Source organism: Odocoileus virginianus, chromosome 31 (assembly GCF_023699985.2).
Source record: "Odocoileus virginianus isolate 20LAN1187 ecotype Illinois chromosome 31, Ovbor_1.2, whole genome shotgun sequence".
Classification (NCBI taxonomy): Eukaryota; Metazoa; Chordata; class Mammalia; order Artiodactyla; family Cervidae; genus Odocoileus; species Odocoileus virginianus.
In genome coordinates, this window is record NC_069704.1 from 32719290 (window position 1) to 32738996 (window position 19707).

General features: G+C 38.1%; 1 protein-coding gene across 9 annotated transcripts in view; it reads right to left on the minus strand.

Moving 5' to 3' along the window:
- NTRK2 (neurotrophic receptor tyrosine kinase 2) overlaps positions 1-19707 on the minus strand; it is a 388890-nt gene that overhangs the window by 281723 nt on the left and 87460 nt on the right. For all 9 annotated transcript variants that reach the window (XM_070459542.1, XM_070459539.1, XM_070459540.1 and 6 more), the window contains one exon: positions 6666-6765. In XM_070459542.1, the coding sequence (XP_070315643.1) occupies positions 6666-6765 (100 nt within the window). The remainder of the gene's footprint in view (positions 1-6665; positions 6766-19707) is intronic.

The window sequence follows — 19707 nt, forward strand, 5'->3', positions numbered from 1 at the left end:
CAAAAAAATGAAATGTTTGCCAAAAGCTACTATTTTAAAAGTCAAAAGAATAGAAGGAATTGTGAGCAATATATATAGCCAATAAAAGATTAATAGATACAATTTAGAAGGTAAATCAACAAATAAGCATTTCTTTCTATTCTCCACTTGATAAAGATGCTTAACCTTATTATTAATCAGAACAGTATTTTAAGTGAATTGTCAAAATTATAAAAGCTTGATAATATCTGATATGGGTGAAAGCATAAACAAAACAATGTCTTCATCTACTATTGGTGGGAGTAAAAATTAATAAAGCATTTCTGCAAAGTAATCTAATAACATTTAAAATCAACATATAAAATATACAAACCTCTTCTCTCAGCAATCCATTTCCAAATATCTATCTTTGTAAGTAAGATGTTAATTACTTCTGTACAGATTGGGTAAAAATATAAGCCTTTTTAAGGTTTCCAATTCATTTAAAATAATAATGATAATAAGAAAGTTACAGTAAATATTTGTACTGTCGCTGTTTAGTCACTATAGTAATTATTAACTGCCAGTAACATTTCAAAATGCTCCACACACATGAACTCAGTTTGTCTTACAAAAACTCCCTGAGATGGGTACAATTATTGCCCTAATATGGAAATCCTGAGGATGAGAGGATGAGAAATTTGCTGAAAGTCACACACTTGAAATGAGGAGAGCCAGGATTCAGACCCAGGTAGCCTGATGCCAGAGTCCTCAGAAATACTAGGAACAGAATGCAGTAGATGCCTAGAAACTGATTCAGAAAGATCTATAAGTTAAATTGGTACTTCTAAAAAGATGTAAAGCAAATTTGTTTATGATTTCTTTATGCAGCCATAAATGACTATATTAAAGTATCTACATAATGAGTAAGCCGTGTATTTTATTATTGACATAATATATGCACTGAGAATGGTTAAAGGAGGTTATCATTAGGAGTGGAAATGAAAATGGAAGAGGAAGGTGAGTTCTACATATCTGTGTATCTCTAATATGCCTGAAATTTTGAAAAACAAGAATGTATTCACATGTTATTGTTATAGTACTTCTAGCTCTATGTATCATAAATGTGCTTGAAATTTTGAAAAACAAGAATGCATTCATATGTTACTGTTACAATACTTCAATGTGATTTGTCTTAAAAAAAAAATAGTGTGTGTGGGGAAGGGTCATACGGAAAACAGTTTGTCCTTACAGATGTTTCTATACAACTGTGTTTCTGGCTTTCAGTCACATTTTTCCCTCTTTTAAAACTTGATCCAAATATCTGTTAAACTCAACCTCCTAAATTTTCCAGAATTGTTTTCAGCTTATATAAAAGGCTTTAACCTTTAACCTCTTTAGCTTTGGCCCCACTATGTTTATGAATATTTTTAAAGAACTGAAATTTTGGTTGCTCTTGAAAGACATTTAGAAGATCATTTATCTAAGAGGAGAAACTTAAACTAGCGGCCTCGAGTCTGGGGTTAAAACCTGGTTCTGTGTCCTCGGGCAGTATAGTTTCTCGGTCAACTATGAATTGGAAATATCAGAAGGCATCTGGTTTCTGTGTAAGCAGAGGGGCCTACAGAGAAGATCTGTAGGCCGTCAAACCTAAATAAGAGAAAAGGCTTCCTATTCTAGTTCCTCCTGTGGCATCCTTCAGGTCACGTGGATACTGACTCCAGAAGGACAAAGGATGCCTCTGCATGGAGGGAGTAATATCGTACGTGGACTTCCATCAGGAAACAGAGCTAACAGAAAGCTGATGGCCACCGCTGCTCTCCACCAGTGTGACGGCTGCCGGCCCTGCTCTTTCCTTCTGGGTCCCTTGGTTTGTTTCCAACCCTGTCCCCATCAGTGCCATCGGGCAGGGCTCCCAAAGTGGAGCGCTCTGAGAAGACTTGGCAACCCTCACGCCCCTCGATGCTTCCATTTCGCCTTTATGTGCACTTGTACATTTTCAACAAAGAAAGGGGGCCAGGAAGCAATGTGAGGACTGAATACAAGACTGGGTTACAATAAAAATGAGAGAATTCAAAAGCCGGGTTGCCCGTTCCTTTGGCAGTAGACCTGCTCTGCAAAGGGCCTTGAGCTCTACTTCAGTGAAAATCAAAATGAATCATAGGCAGTCTTCAAAGAAAAGGGATCAAATTATGTACTTACCTATGGGGTATTGATATAAACATAGATTTAGATAGATGCATTATACAGTTCATGCATCCATATTAAGTACACATATGACTAATCCCTATACAGAGGGCCAAACCCTAACAGAGGAGCTTTATTCAGGACTCTGGAATTATGGTAACTAGATATTCAACCAAAAGCCAAAAGAATGGTGTCAAGACACAGAGAGAAGCATAGAGAAATGGACTAGGGTAAATTCTACCCCTCGACATTTTTATTGAATCAGGGCTGGTAGTCTATTAGACGTGCCAACAAGAGGTTTAAAGCATATCAAGCGATAATGAAACATAATTTCCAGGCTAACACCAAGATGGGAGCCACCATCTGGTGCTTCTGCCAGCCTCAAAGCTGGACAAAGCCACATATTCTGAGGCCGTACATTCAAGAGGCAGACAGGCAGAAATTGAATATGCTTATGTGCAAAATGGAAAGCCAAAGTGAACCCTCCAAACTTCAACAACAATAATACTTTAAAACTGTATGTGAAAACCTATATATCCTAAGACAAAACCTGGGCAAAATTACTTCCTGTCTATGACCATTACTTAACTGGAATAATTTTTTTAAGTATAGAAGCTTAGAAAAACTCCAAGATCTTTCTTTAACCATTCACGTACAAGCGAAAGTTGCTAGTTGTGTCTGACTGTTTGAGACCCCATGGAATTCTCCAGGACAGAATACTAGAATGAGTAGCCTTTCCCTTCTCCAGGGGATCTTCCCAGCCCAAGTATCAAACCCAGGTCTCCAACATGGCAGGCAGATTCTTTGCCAGCTGACTCACCAGGGAAGCCCAATTACATACCAGTTGGCCTCCAAATATTTACTGTTTTCCAATTACAATACTAATGTGGGTGGAGTCGAAAATTTTCTGTGGTCTTTCATTCTACCAGTTAAAATTAATCAACTGTCAACTTTGGCTTCAGCACTGGGTAAGTAATGATGAACAAGATCATTATGAACTCTGGAGCTCACAGTCTGGCCTCTGTCTTCTAGATTACACCTGTCAGGATTCAGTTACCATGAATTGACAGAACAGATTTTTTTAAAAAAACAACCTACAAAGCTTACAGTCTTGCAGTCACATAGAACTACCTGAAAAGAACGCAGCACTGCTGTATTCTAATATCTAGGTTTAGCTCCCCGCTTTGGAATTTAAGGATCACCTTTCCATGGAAAGCAATGCCATTGATGATGTTTGGGTTCTAGGGTTGACCTATAAAGCTTGAGTTGCCCTGCATACAGCTGCAGTGTGATTTTAAGAGATTTCTGGATTGGGTTACCCTGGACCCAACAAATCAGTAGTATTACACTGTAATTTACAGTCTCAACACTGCTACCATGGACTGAAACAGTGGAGGCTGAAGCGTGCAATGCTGGGATGGGTGAAAAGCTAGAAATACCTAAGGATGGCCTGGCTGGCACCCTTCAGTCTCAACCTATCTCCAGGACAAGGGAATATGAATGGGGGTAGAATGTCCCCAAAGGTGCTTAGAAGGGCAAAAGTTTCATTTGGAACAGCTCATTTGCACATCAGCCATTGGCCTCTCATAAAGAACCAAGGCATTGGTTCTGGCCAAGCCTACATACATTTCTTACTGCTGTCACTCAGAAACCGCTAGTGATGTGTTTTCTGTTTATTTCAGGGTATAACAGTGTTTTTACATATTCTCTCCTTTCTAAGGTGCATGTTTTTTCAACAGTAATTCAAGTTCTAATAGCATTTAAAGTACATTTACTTATTTTTATTGAAGTATAGTTGATTTATAACTATACTTTCAGGTTTACTGCAAATAAATACACATACACACACACACACACACACACACACTTATATATACAGTCTATACACAAGTATGTTTGCATGCATGTTCAGTCACTTCAGTCTAGTCCAACACTTTGCAACCCTATGGACTGTAGCCCTCCAGGCTCCTCTGTTCATGAGATTTTTTTTTCTCTTTTTAGGCAAGAATACTGGAGTGGGTTGCCATGCCCTTCTCCACAGATCTTCCCCACCCAGAGATCAAACCCACATCTCCTACGTCTCCTGCATCACACTGAGCCTCCTCGAAAGTCCATATATAAGAGGATATATATTCTTTTTCAGCTTCTTTTCTATAGTAGGTTATGACAAGAAATGGAATACAGTTCCAAGCTATACAAGAGGTCCTTTTAACTTACATTAATTGCTAAACACCATGTTTTATGCAGTTTCATTACATGAACCTCATCTTCTTTTCTAGATCCCCAAGTTATGGCTCAGCATCTGACCATAAAACAAGAACCTCAACTCAGGCCCATTTGTTCAAACTGTGGCACAGATAGACATGTAGTTAAAAGTAGAGAAGGAAGCTATTCTAAACAAGAACCTGTGTCTCTGAGACAAATTTTTAAAAACAATGTTATGTCTAAAAATAAGTGAGTAAAACATAATCTCTAGTAGTTACTGCTTGAAGAAAGCCATCTATTGGCTCTGTGACAAGGTTAAGTAAAACCGTCTCTTACCAATCATTAAAGGTACATTTAGGTTATACCTGAAAAATTGTAGGTGCTTTGCAGTGGTCATCCCAAATTATACAGATAAGATACATTTTTAGTCTCAGTGCTGGAGTCACTATATGAAACAGGATCTTCTGTGAAACAAAACATCTGCCTTTCATTCTTCTCTATCACTACACTACAGAGCATGTTCACATTTACAGACCATTCTTCTGTTATTTTCTTAACACAAAGTAGAAATGAAGAGTGACTCCATAATATTGCTCCTACAGTTTCCAAAGCCTTTCTGAGCTCCCAGGAGGACCTAAGACATATCCTTTCTCTGAAGATCTCATAAGATGAACGCTTCCAACACTACCCTCAAGGCAGAAAAGTGATAGAGCTAGAATCTCTGTGCAGTAAAATTTCTCCTTGGGGATATTCACCACAAGTGCTTCTAAGGAAAAGAAGCATCTGATCAAGATGAGGAGAACCAAATCCCATGGCAGGTGGCTGACACACACAGAGGAAAACCCTAGCCCAGACCAGGGCTCCAACTGAATCCAGGGACACAGAAAGGTCCTCAAAGCCGTGGGTGGGTCTGGTTTGCAATGCTTATCCCACAACTTGTCACTCTTGGAAGGAGACCTGGGAGTCCATGTGTATCACATAGAAAGGTGACTCTCCAAAAATGTTTGGGGAAAACAGCATCAGCATTCCTTGGAAACTGTTAGAAATGCCAATTTTCAGGCCCACAGCAGATCTATTAAATCAGAAACTCTTGGAGTAACCCAGAAAGTCTGTGTTTTCATAAGCCCTCCAGGAGTTTCTGAGGCAAAGTCAAGTTTGCAAACCACCACCGTAGGACTAATAAAAAAATCATTTCAGTACAGCCCCCTCCACCATCACCACCACTCAAGCCTTATTCATAACTGCAGAATGAGAGACCTTTCCTCCTTCAGAAGAAAGAGGCCAAAGGGGGAGTCAGGAGGAGGTTTAGCCATTATATTTAAGAGCTTTACTGCGGTTCCTCCTCATTCATTTCAGGCATGGGCATCTTGTTCATGGGCACACACAAAGAGAAAGGAGAAAGCATCAAAATGGATCTGATCCACCTCAGAGCCTGCTATACACTGGACAACCTACTGCTACTTAAATGTCATTTCCAAGTAAGAAGGCAACAATAACAGTAAATGTGATGAGCAATATAGATCAAGAAAACCCACCCAGCTGTCTCCCCAACACAATTAAGACACCACTAACTGTGGTGTCACAGCTTTCCCCAGCTAGTGGCATTTATAAGAGACCATGCAAAACTCACCAATAACATGAGTCAACACATAGGTTTAAATATCAGAGCAAATGCTTTTTAATCATTAAAACTCTTGCCTACTTATATTCCCCCCAAAATGAATTTTCAATTTTCTAAAAGAGACCAATAGTCTATTGTGGGCAACACAAACCCTAATTTTTAATCAAGCACTAGGAACTTTTCCACTAAAATAAAAAATGACTCATTCACAATGCTTCAATGTACCTCCAAAAGCTGTTCTTATTTTGCTTCCTAACACTTTAAATTTCAAAAGATGAGAATCTGAAAATGTAGCAGCAACACCAAAAGCATGCCACGGAAATTCTAGGAGTCAAATGTACAACAGAAAGGACCTTTTTTACACAAAATATGTGTGTCTGTCACTTGCCTACAGGCACTAGCCTGCCTTTCTGAAGTAAAAGCAAAACTCAAACATAATTAGTCACTTGAAAACTCAAGAAACCAGTTCCATGTCTTCTGGGACAGTTGTCCTCATTGAAAGTGGGTAGTGCTGAGTAATCAACATGATTTTGCTCTGTCTTGATTTATAGTATCATAGCTTTGTTGCTGTTTTCTCAGCCTTCAGTCCTAGTCATTGTAAATCTAGCTGCTTCCTTCTTTAGTGGTAATTAGCATTAGTCATAAGCCAAAAATGATTCCACATAAGTAGGAAAATAAACACAACCCTTCTTACCTTTCATGCCAAACTTGGAGTGTCTTGCCAACTTCAGCAGAAATAGCATTACCAGTAGACAAAATCCCACTACAGATGCAATAACCACCACAGCATAGACCTAGAGAAAAGAAGAGGGCAGTCATGACCTTGCTAATTAGTTCCTTGTACCCTGAAGCAGCTGCTGGAGACAGTTAACATTTATTATCCCTATTCTACAAGTGAGAAACTGTAAGTTAAAGCTAATAAAAATATTCATCCAATTGATATTGTATAGGTAAACTTATACTAACACATCATATATTATATAATATATAAATAATAGGTATTTTATCTATCTCCCTACCTATGTACCTACATACCTATCTAGAAAGAGAAGACAGTGAATATAAAACATGAATGACAAAGTCCTAATAAATTTTGAAGCTGCTGAAAGATACAGGGAAGTTCATTTCTCTACTCTCTCTACCACTGTACATGTTTGAGAGTTGTCCATAATAAAGATTTTTTTTTTTTAAGTTGGCTATTGTTGCTCATAGGAAGTCAGGATGCCTGGAGCAGTGAGCAGGTCTAGAAGGGAGCAGGGAAGAACTGGAGAGTGAGCTCAGCCTGTGAAGGCTCATGGGGTTGTAGACTTGACATGTGACCTTTTTTGCATGTATGAGAAAGATCAATACAGGGTTTTTTTTGTTTTTAATTTAAAAGTGTAATTGCAAGTTGTGAATCACACAAGAGAGACAGTAAATGCAGATCTTTGTGAATCTTGTCACAGCTTTGAGCTGGAAATCACAAAGGCACAAGTGCATAATGCTAAGCACACACTAATAATTTAGAAACAAAGATGGACATAGGGTTATCTTCCATTTTTGTTATTCATCCCAAAGTCCCACTTCCAAAATATGTTTGTTTTTATAAACCAGGAGTTGGCAAACTTTTCCTGTAAAGCCTCATATTGTAAATACTTTAGGCTTTGAGGGCCTAGAGACTGCTGCAACTAGTCAATTCCACTGGTGCAGTGTGAAAATAGGCACAGACAATATGCAAGCAAATGGGCTGGTCTGTGTTCCAGTAAAACTTTATTGACAACAACAGATGGATAGCTGTATCTGGGTATAGTTTAGCTGGAACTTAATTAGCACTCTGTGGAAAGAAGTGCTTGATGGTTAAGGTGATTTTGAAGTGAAATGAAGTGAAAGTTGCTCAGTCATGTTCAACTTTTTTGCAACCCAATGGACTATATGGTCCATGGAATTCTCCAGGCAAGTATACTGGAGTGGATAGCTGTTCCCTTCTCCAGAGGATCTTCCCAACCCAGGGATCAAACCCACATCTCCTGCATTGCAGGCAGATTCTTTCCAGGGATGCTGCTAAACATACTGAAGTGCCCGGGACAGTCCTCCACAAGAAAAATTATCCATTGATAACAATGTTAATAGCACTAAGGGCAATGTAGTCTTACTTGGTGCCAAAATAAATGCTAAATTTTCAAAAAGTGACTGATGTGTCTGCCTCATCTTGGAATAAGGATGAGGCTGACAGAAGTCCCAGTCAATACCTGTAATGAAACAAGAAATAAGCTTTTATTGTTTTAAGCCACTGAAATTTTGGGGTTTTTGTTACTGCAGCATAGTTTATCCTGATTAATATACCTATGTAATATACTATATATGGTATTCATATACCATAGTGAGAGGCAGTGTCAAGTGGAGATTAAGAAGATAGATTCTCCAAGTTCAGAATTTAGATCTACCACTTATTAGTTGCATGGTTTACAAATCACTTAACCTCTCAGTATCTCTTAATCCTCATACATAAACTAGGGGATATAATAACTCTACCTTGCAGGTTGTTGTAAGCTGTCAATCATTTAATACAGGTAATGGGCTTGACACAGTGCCTAGTTTAATAAGTAATTAATTATGTTTGCGACAATGATGATAATGATGATAATAATAAAACTGAGATTTAGAAAAACATTAGAAAGCAGCCCAAGATCATACCTCTGCAGCTTGGGACTGAAATAAAAGTCTAGCAAATATAAGACCTGTGATTTATGTGTGATTTATCCACTACATTGCATTTTCAAAGTGTGTGGCTGAGAGTGAAAGCAGGATAATAAAAAACACATGACTATAGCTTCCCAGGTGGTGCTAGCGGTAAAGAATCAGGCTGCCAATGCAGGAAACAGAAGAGACGCATGTTCAATGCCTGAGTCAGGAAGATCCCCTGGAGAAGAAAATGGCAACTCATTCCAGTATTTTTGCCTGAAAAATTCCATGAAAAGAGGAGCCTAGCAGACTACAGTCCAAGGGGTCACAAAGAGTAGGACATGACTGAGCACATACACACTCAAATCCCCCCAGCAGAACCTTCAGGTGGGGTTAGATGGAGACAGCACTAAATAAGCCACAAAACACAGAAAAGAGCACATGCCAACACTTGTCTAGGGTGGAACAAAGGTGTGATATTTTTCTTTCTCTGCTGCTTCAGTTGTGAGCGGCTCTCCCAGGCAACACTTCTACAGATGTTTGAGCACACAATTCTGTCTCTGTGACCTATATACAAATAGAATTGTAGTGATTCCTAAAAGGTAAGTTAGGAATCAACTTGTTCTAACCAAGACCATTTCCCTCCAACTCATCTGATGGTTTTGTATATTTCTTTTTCGATCTTTATTTCTAACTAACATTTTCATGGGAAAGAGACCATCAGCTATAAGTTTCTCTACCCTATTATTAAATTCCAAAATCATACAGATAAGCAAGTTCAAACACTATCTTATAGGAAGGAATCTGAGATGACGAGAGATTTGGAGGACCTGCCCTGAGTCCCAGGATCTCTCTGCAGAGCCACAGTACAGTTTTCCCCACTTTGGAAAGTACCTGATTGGCATTCAGGAGACCTTTGTCCTTATGTTCCCAGGATACCTCATCTTTACCAGATGTAACAGCTCATGGATGCTTCACTTTTCTAAGACTCTGTTTCATCATTTATATGTGGGGATAATATACTTGCCCTGCATTCTTTATTTCATTATGGAATGTTTAAGTTAACTTAGAAAATGGAAGGTGATTGACTCCAGAAAAGCAGTTAATGATCTGCTAGCAAATATTTAAACCTATTGAAGCAGTTCTAAATGTAAAGAATGCTTTAATAAACAAAGACTCCTATGACAATGAGAAGAATCATTTCCTCAAAGACACATTACTTGATAAATACAGAGTTTCATGTACTGTGTGTATTTGTGTTGGGGTGGGAGTGTCTTCACATGGGAGAAAAGGAGTAAGTTTGTTGGTTTGTTGGTTGGTTGGTTTTATCTAAGGCTACCTCTCAGTATAAAATAAGGAGCTGCTTTGCTCTGAAAATTCAGCAGCATTCACGAGGAGCATTTGTTGCTTGCAAGTGTCTTCCAAAGGCTTTGAAAAAACCACTGAATTTTTTATCAGCTCCCTGACTCTGAAACTTTTCTTCTAATCTAATGATTTCTGGTGATCAGGGGCTATCGATGTAGTAAATGTTTGATCCACACATAATTTTGAAATATTCTTTAAATTCTGCAAAACACTGACCTGCACTCTCATGCAAATTTCTAGGGACTACAGATGGAGTCAAAATATACAGACTTTCAACAAAGATTATTTTCACTGATCTTGCTCTCCAATACCCTACTATAGACAGTTCAAATTTTGAGATATACCAATTAGGGGTTTAAATTTAGCATTTGGATTCAAAAGAGAAAACTGAAGTTAGCATACAATTTTTAGTAATTGAGATACATACACATCAGTGGGTTTAATGCATGCTCCTTGGATTCCTTACATACTCAAACAACATTCTCAAAGCAAGAAACATTAAGTGGTTTGGTACGAGAGTAAAAACTTAAATGACTGCACAAGGAAGGAATTAGAAAACATCCTGCAGTTGATTTAACACAGCAGTTTTTCTTGCATTTCAATGCATATAGGCATCTGTGGAAATGTGTGTGTGTCTCAAAATACTGGATGTGCATGTTATAAGCTGCGGTTAAGCTGCATCTCTTTTTGAGCCTCCTGGTCCCACTGCCATGGTCCTGGTTTAAATATTCAATGTATCTCTTTATTATTGAACCAAACACCTAAATCATCACCCCACTTTCAATCCTTCTCATCTGAAACCCATTCCATAGTGTTCATGATCAGGCTAATAACCTCTAGGTGTCAGGTACTATTCCAAGGACTAGGAATACAACTGGGAAAAACACTGACCAGGTCACCTATACTAAGAATCTTACTAAAGAATCAAGGAAAAGAAAAAGATATTAAACAAGTAAACAAATAAATACTCAAGATAATTATCATAATAATAACTGCTCAGAAGAAAATGAAATAGGGTAATAGATGCTGCTAGCCACTCTAGCTAAAGCTGTGTGGTGACCATCGGGAAGTGCACACCTCCTAGAGAAAAAAGCAAATGTGAAAACTATGAGACAAAAGTAAGCCTGGAGCATGCAAGAGAGCATTTTAAAAAGATAACTGGTACACAGTGAGGAGAGTGTGCAGATGAAGTCAGAGACAGACAAGGGCAAGATATGTAGGGCCCTATTAACCATCATGAGGAGTTGGGTTTATAAAACAAAAGTTTCATTACAATACATTGAGAAGACTCTGAAAATGACAATAAAAGAGTGACCCTATTTGTGCTTTAAAAAGGTCACTCAAGGGAGAGGGTTCAAGATGGTGGTGTAAGAAGATCCTAAACTCATCTCCTACCATGGATGCAGCAAGTCTGCAACTAAATATGAAATAATTCCCTCAGAAAAGGATCTGAAAACTAGATGAATATAACCCCCACTTGTTCCATCACAAGTATAGTCATGGGAATGGTGTGTAAAAAAGATAAAGCTTTGGAATGTATTCAAACTTATGTTATTACCAACTTAAAACAGGATAGTGCTTACATACAGTGTTATATGTGAACCTCCCAGTAATCCTTTCCCCAAGGAAAAAACTTATAGTAAAAAGAGGAAAAAAATGATAAGAGAATCTAAACATAACACTAAAGAAGACCACCAAAGACAAGATAAAAGAGAAAGAGAATAAGAAAGGAACAGAAAAGAACTAAAAAATAATAGCCATAAAACAACTAACAAAATGATAATATATACTGGTCAATAATTTCTTTAAACATAAATGGGCTAAATTCACCAATCAAAAGACATGGAGTGACTAAATGGATTAAAAAGCATGATCTGTTTGTATGTTGCCTACAAGATACTCACTTCAGAGGAAAGAACACACACAGGCTGAAAATGATGAGATGGAAAAAGATATTCCATGAAAATGGAATAAAAAGAAAGGTAGAATAGCTATATTCATAACAGACAAAGCAAACTTTAAAACACTGTAATAAAAGACAAAGGGCATTAAACAATGATAAAGGGGTCAATCCAGCAAGAAGATGTAACATTTACAAATGTATATGCACCCAATACAGGAGCACTGAGATTCACAGAGCAAATGTTCAACATTCAGAAAACAAAGATCATGGCATCTGATCCCATCACTTTATGGCAAATAGATGGAGAAACAGAGGAAACAGTGGCTGAGTTTATCTTTCTGGGCTCCAAAATCACTGCAGGTGGTGATTGCAGCCATGAAATTAAAAGACACTTACTCCTTGGAAGCAAAATTATGACCAACTTAGACAGCATATTAAAAAGCAGAGACATTACTTTACCAATAAAGGTTCGTCTAGTCAAGGCTACGGTTTTTCCAGTAGTCATATATGGATGTGAGAGTTGGACTGTAAAGAAAGCTGAGCGCTGAAGGATTGATGCTTTTGAACTGTGGTGTTGGAGAAGACTCTTGAGAGTCCCTTGGACTGAAAGGAGATCCAACCAGTCCATCCTAAAGGAGATCAGTCCTGGGTGTTCATTGGAAGGACTGATGCTAAAGCTGAAACTCCAGTACTTTGGCCACCTGATGTGAAGAGCTGACTCATTTGAAAGAGCCTGATGCTGGGAAAGATTGAAGGTGGGAGGGGAAGGGGATGACAGAAATGGTTTGATGGCATCACCAACTCAATGGACATGAGTTTGAGTAAACTCCAGTAGTTGATGATGGACAGGGAGGCCTGGTGTGCTGCAGTCCATGGGGTTACAAAGAGTTGGACATGACTGAGCAACTGAAGTGAAAGGGAGAAATTGAAAGAGATACAACAGCAGCAGGAGACTTAACACCCCACTTATATCAATGGATTGATTATCCAAAAAGAAAATTAATAAGGATGTATCAGACTTTGACATGTTAGACCAGATGACCAGATTTACAGAGAACATTCCATCAGAAAGCAGTAGATACACATTCTTCTCAAGGGCACGTGGAAGGTTCTCCAAGACAGTTCACATGTTAGGTCAGTAAACAAGTCTCAATAAATTTAAGAGGATTAAAATCCTATCAAACATCTTCTCCAAAAACAATTATATGACACTAAAATTTGGTCACAAGAAAAAAACTGGAAAAACTACAAAAATTGGAGATTAAGCAACATGTTACTGAACAACCAATAGGTCTTTGAAGAAATCAAAGAAGAAATAAAAATTTATAGAGATGAATGAAAATAGAGATTTTTCATACCAAAGTTTATGGAATGAAGCAAAACTGGTCACAAGAGGGACATTCATAGCAATACAGGTCAACCTCAATAAACAAGAAAAGTCCTAAATAACGAAGCTACCTTTCCACCCAAAGGAACTAGAAAAAGCATAACAAATGAAGCCAAATATTAGTAAAAGAAAGGAAATAATAAAGATCCAAGCATAAATAAATAAAGACTAAAAAATAGAAAAGATCAATAAAACAAAAAGCTAGCTCTTTGAAACGATAATATCAATAAAACTTCACCTAGACTAATAAAAAAGAGACTCAAATATATAAAATCATAAGTGAAAGAGGAAAAATAGCAATGACATCATAGGAAAACAAAGGATCATAAGAGGCTGTTACAACAATTATTTTCCAAAAAATTGGACAAACTGGAATAAAAGGATAAACTCCTAGAAACATAATTTTTCAAGACTGAATTATTAAGAAATAGAAGATCTGAATAGACAAATTACTAGTGAGGAAATTAAAACAGTAATCAAAATTCTCCCAACAAGCAAAAGCCCAGGACCAGGTAGTTTTAATGGCAAATTCTACAAAAACATTCAAAGAGTATTTAAGAACTATCTTTCTCAAACTCTTCAGGAAAAAAAAAAAAAAACAACTGAAGAAGAAGGAACCTGCCAAAAGCATTCTACAAAGCTAACACTTCCCTGGTACCAAAACCAGACAAGGACACCACGAAAAAAGAAAATAACTGGCCAATATCTTGATGAACATAGATGCAAAATCCTCAACAAATATTAGCAAAATACATCTGATATGCATTAAAAGGATCACACACCACAGTGAAATGTAATTCAATGTGATATATAACATTAACAAAATGAAGGATAAACAATCACACATGATCATCTCAATATATAAAGAAAAAAGCACCTGACAAAATTTAACATCCACTTATGATAACAGCTCAACAAAGAGGTCAGGAACAAGACAAAAATGCCCACTCTTGCCGTTTTCATTCAACATGATGTTGGAAGTCTTAGCCATAGAAATTAGGCAAGAAAAAGAAATGAAAGCACCCAAATCAGAAAGGAAAAAGTAAAACTGTCATGATTTGCAGATGACAAGATACCATATTAAGAAAACTCTGGAGTCCACCAAAAAATTATTATAACCAGTAAATTAATTCAGTCAAGTCACAGGATACAAAATCAATGTTCAGATATGTATAGCATTTCTACACACTAATAATGATCTATCAGAAAAAGAAACTAATAAAACAATCCCATTTGCAATTATACCAAAAAAATAAAATACCCAGGAATAGATTTAACCAAAAGTGAAAAGACCAGCACATAGAGAACTACAACAATGATTAGAAATTGAAAAAAAAAAGTGGAAAGAAATTCCATATTCATGAACTAGACGAATTAATCTTGTTAAAATGTCCATAGTACCCAAAGCAGTCTATAGATTCAGTGTAAACTCTACCAAAATTCCAATGGCATATTTCATAGACCTAGAATAAATGATCCCAAGATTTGTATGGTACCACTAAAGAACCTGAATAGCCAAAACTATCATGAGATAGAAGAACAAAGTTGGAGGTATCTCACTCCCTGATTTCACACTGTACTAAAAAACTATAGTAATCAAAACAGTTTAGCATGGGCACAAAAACAGACACAGAGATCAAGAGAAAGAAGTGAGAACTCAGAAATAAACGCATATATATACAGACAATTAATTTATAACAAAGGAGCAAAGAACATACAGTGGAGAACAGTCACTTCAACACAATAAATGGTGCTGGGAAAACTGGACAGCAATATGCAAAAGAATGAAACTAGAAAACTATCTCATGCCACCTGCAAAAATTAACTCAGAATGGATTAAAAATTTGAATGTAAGACCTAAAACCATAAAATTCTTAGATGGAAACATAGGCAATAATCTCTCTGACACTAGTTTTAAAAATGTTTTTGTAGATCTGAATCCAAAGGCAAGGGAAACAAAGGCAAAAATAAATAAATAAGACTTCATAAAACTAAAAAGCTCCTTTACAGTGAAGGAAACTGTCATCAAAATAAAAATTCAACCTATGAGTGAAAGAAGATATTTACAAATCATGTATCTGATAAGGGGTTGATATCCAAAATATATAAAGAACTCATACAACTCAACAATAGAAAACCAAACAACCAGATTAAAAATGTATGGAAAATCTGAATAAACATTTTTTCCTGAAGACATACAGATGGCCAACAAGCACATGAAAACATGTTCAACATCACTAATTAATAGGGAAATGCAAATCAAAACCATGTAAGATATCACCTCATACCTGCTAGAATGGCTATTATTGAAAAGCAAGAAATAACAAATGTTGGCAAGGATATTGAGACAAGAGAATCTTCAAACTCTGGTGGTGAGGATAAAATGGTACAGACTCCTCAAAAAATTAAGAATAGAAGTACCATATGACCCCGTTATTCTACTTCTGGGTATTTATACCAGAACACGAAAACAGTAATTCAAAAGGATATATGCACTCATATGTTCAATGGACCATTTCTAGGGAAGAATTTTAGGCACAGAGAGAGTGTGTCTTCTAATTATTATCTCCCAGCAATGAACAGGTATCTGGGATTCAGTGTCAGGCTGCCTATTTCAGGTCAAGGGGAGTCTGGTCACTGTAATCCTCTCTCCCTCCCAACCCAGCTTTGGAAACTCAAAGAACACCTGGTCCACCCTCTGTCCCTGGCCTCCCCTCCTCAAGAATCCTGCTCATACATTGCATTCCATGCTCAGTGGTCATGACTATCCACTGGGAAGCAACATTCATGGCTTTCCCATGAATGATCCCATTACCTACCTGGTAAAGCTCTGTTCCCACCACCCCCATGCCACAACACTGCACTGGGCTTATGGCAGCCAAGAGTGGACAAGAGACTTGTATGATACTGTATGATATCACCTCTCTGCAATTTTAAACAATACAAATACAATACAATGAATACACATGCAAAATAGAAACAAACTCAAGATTTAGAGGCTTTGCTGGTGGCTCACTGATAAAGAACCTGACTGCCAGTTCAGGAGATGTGGGTTCGATCCCTGGGTCAGGATGATCCTGTGGAGGAGGAAATGGCAACCCACTCCAATATTCTTGCCTGGAGAATTCCATGGACAGAAGAGCCTGACAGGCTATAGTCTATGGAGCTGCAAAGAGTCAAATGTGACTTAGCAACTACACACATGTTCAATGCAGCATTATTTACAATAGACAAGATGTGTTGACAACCCAAGTGGCCATCAATAGATGAGTGGATAAGAAGATGTGATATGTAATATATATACATATATATTTATTGGAATATTATTTAATGGAATAATAATTCCATTGGTAATACTCAATGGAATTGAGTATTATTCAATGGAATATTACTCAGCCATTAAAAACAATTTTTGTGACACATGAATGGACCTTGAAGGTACTATGGTAATGGAAATAAGTCAGACAAAAGACAAATACCATATGATTTCACTCATCTGTAGAATCCAAAAAAACAAAACAAACAAACAAAACAGAAACCAACTCATAGATACAGAGATCAGATTAGTGGTTACCAAAGAGAAAGGGGGTCAGGATGAGCAAAATGAGTGAAGAGGGTCAACTGTATGGTGACAGATGGTAACTAGGCTGGTGGGATGATCACTCTTTAGTGTATACAGATGTGAAATTACAATATAGTACAGCTGAAACTTATTTAAAAAAAAAACTGTTTTAAAAGAGTCACTCAGACTGATGCATGAAGAAAGGCCAGAAGATCAAAAGAGTGGGAGAGGGAGACAGGGTGGGAGACTGTGGCAGTCATCCAAGAACAAGCAATTGTGGCAAACTTTCTCTGCAAAGAGCCAAATGATAAATATTTCCAGCGCTGCAGGCCATACAGATTTTGCTGCAACTACTCCATATGCCCTTGAGTGCAAAAGTAGCCACACACAATATGTAAATAGGCATGATTCTATTCTAATAAAACTTTATTTATGGACATTGACATGTGAATTTCACATAAAGCTCATGTGTCACAAAATGTTATCCTTCCCTTTTGTTTTTTTCCAAACCACTTAAAAATGTTAAAACTATTCTTAGCCTACAGACTACATAAGCTGAACTTGGCCCAAGGGCCATAGTTTGTGGACAGACAGATTTGAAGTTTACAAGGAGGCAGAACTCACACAATGTCTGACTGGGTGCACACGGCAAGGAAGGAAAAGAAAAGAATGGAGGAATCTGCTGGGTTTTGACCTGAGCTGCTGCCCGAGAGTCCTGGGGAGATGAACTCACACCCCCTTTAATGTTCTTCACTGTGCCATAAATCTAACCACCTGGCACTGAGGTTCAAGATCTCACGGCCAACTTCCCCAACCTTGCCTCTGACCACCATCCTTCACATGCCTAGCAATCAAGGCAATGCCAATCAAGAATGTTTCCAGTTTGCAGGCTCTTGCTCACACACCTACAAGGCCCTTCCTCTTCTTTCCTCTGTGTCCAAATTCCATGCATCCTTCACAGGCTGTGACACCTGTCCTACAGACTCCTTCAGCTCTCCTAAGAGGAAGGACCAGGGTGCCTCCCCTCTACATTTACCACTCCCTTTGCCTTGCTCAGCCTCTGTTTGCATTTTAGGTGCTAATATTCACATCTCAGGTCTCTGACCTAAGTATAAGAACCAAAGGGATAGATCTGTATTTCATTGATATTATTATATCCTCCCATGGCCAGCCCCTTTCAGAACTTACTGGATTTCTTACGTTCTGTAGACACTGAAATTTTTATTAGGATATTTAAGGAGACAAATGTGAAGATGTGGAAACAAGAATTATACATATTCCTGAACGAGATGCTGGGCTGGATGAATCACAAGCTGGAACCAAGATTGCCAGGAGAAATATCAATAACTTTAGGTATGCAGATGATACCACCTTAATGGCAGAAAGTGAAGAAGAACTAAAGAGCCTCTTGATGAAGGTGAAAGTGGAGAGTAAAAAAGCTGGCTTAAAATGCAACATTCAGAAAACTAAGATTATGGCATCTGGTCCCATCACTTTATGGCAAGCAGATGGGGAAAAAACTGGAAACAGTAAAAGATTTTATTATCTTGGGCTCCAAAATTGCTGCAGATGGTGACTATAGCCATAAAATTAAAACATGCTTGCTCCTTGAAAGAAAAGCTATGACAAACCTAGACAGCATATTAAAAAGCAGAGACATCACTTTGCTGACAAAGGTCCATATAGTCAAAGCTATGGTTTTTCCAGTAGTCATGTATGGCTGTGAGAGTGAGACCATAAAGAAGGCTGAGTGCTGAAGAAGTGATGCTTTCAAACTGTGGTGCTCAGGAAAACTCTTGAGAGTCCCTTGGATGGCAAGGTGATCAAACCAGTCAATCCTAAAGGAAATCAACACTGAATATTCACTGGAAGTACGGATGCTGGAGCTAAAGGTCCAATATTTTGGCCACCTGATATAAAGAGCCAACTCACTGGAAAAGACCCTAAATCTGGGAAAGATTGAGTGACAGAGGATGAGATGGTTGGATGGTATCACTGGATGGTATCACTGACTCAGTGGGCATAGTTTGAGCAGACTCCACGAGATAGTGAAGGACAGTGAAGTCTGGCATGCTGCAGTCCACGGGATCACAAAGAGTCAGACATGACTGAGCAACTGAAGAACAACAACTGAATGAGAAATTTGGTTTCTTGACAGTCTAGTAATAATCTTTTAAAGGACAATTTTTTTTGAGAAACTTAAAGTTTTTGAAAGTTACCATACCATGTTTTATTCTCACTAACAATATCTAGGGGCTTCCCAGGTGGCATTAGTGGTAAAGAACCTGTCTGCAGGAGACCCAAGAGATGCAGGTTCCATCCCTGAGCCAGGAAGATCTTCTGGAGGAGGGCATGGCAGCCCACTCCAGTATTCTTGCTTGGAGAATTCCATGGACAGAGGAGCCTGGCAGTCCATGTGGTCACAGAGTTGGATATGACTGAGCAACTTAACAGGCACACACACATGCCCGCAGTAATGTCTAAGGCTTTCTATTTTTCCACAACCTTGCCAGCATTTGTTTGTATCTGTCTTTTGTTTTGTTTTTGGCTTCCAAGTGACATGTGGTATCTTAGTTCTCAGACCAGGGATGGAACTCATGTCCCCTGTTGGGTGCAGGGTCTTAACCACTGGACAGCCAAGGAAGTCCCTAAAGGACAGATATTTAAGACAGGAATCATGAGCAATAAGTCAGAGGCTATATAGCACCTTTATGTGTGTGTTAGTTGTTCAGTCGTGTCTGACTCTTTGTGACCCCATGGAATTCTCCAGGCAAGAATACTGGAATGGGTTGCCATTCCCTTCTCCAGAGGACTTTCCAACTCAGGGACTGAACCTGGGTCTCCTGCATCGCAGGCAG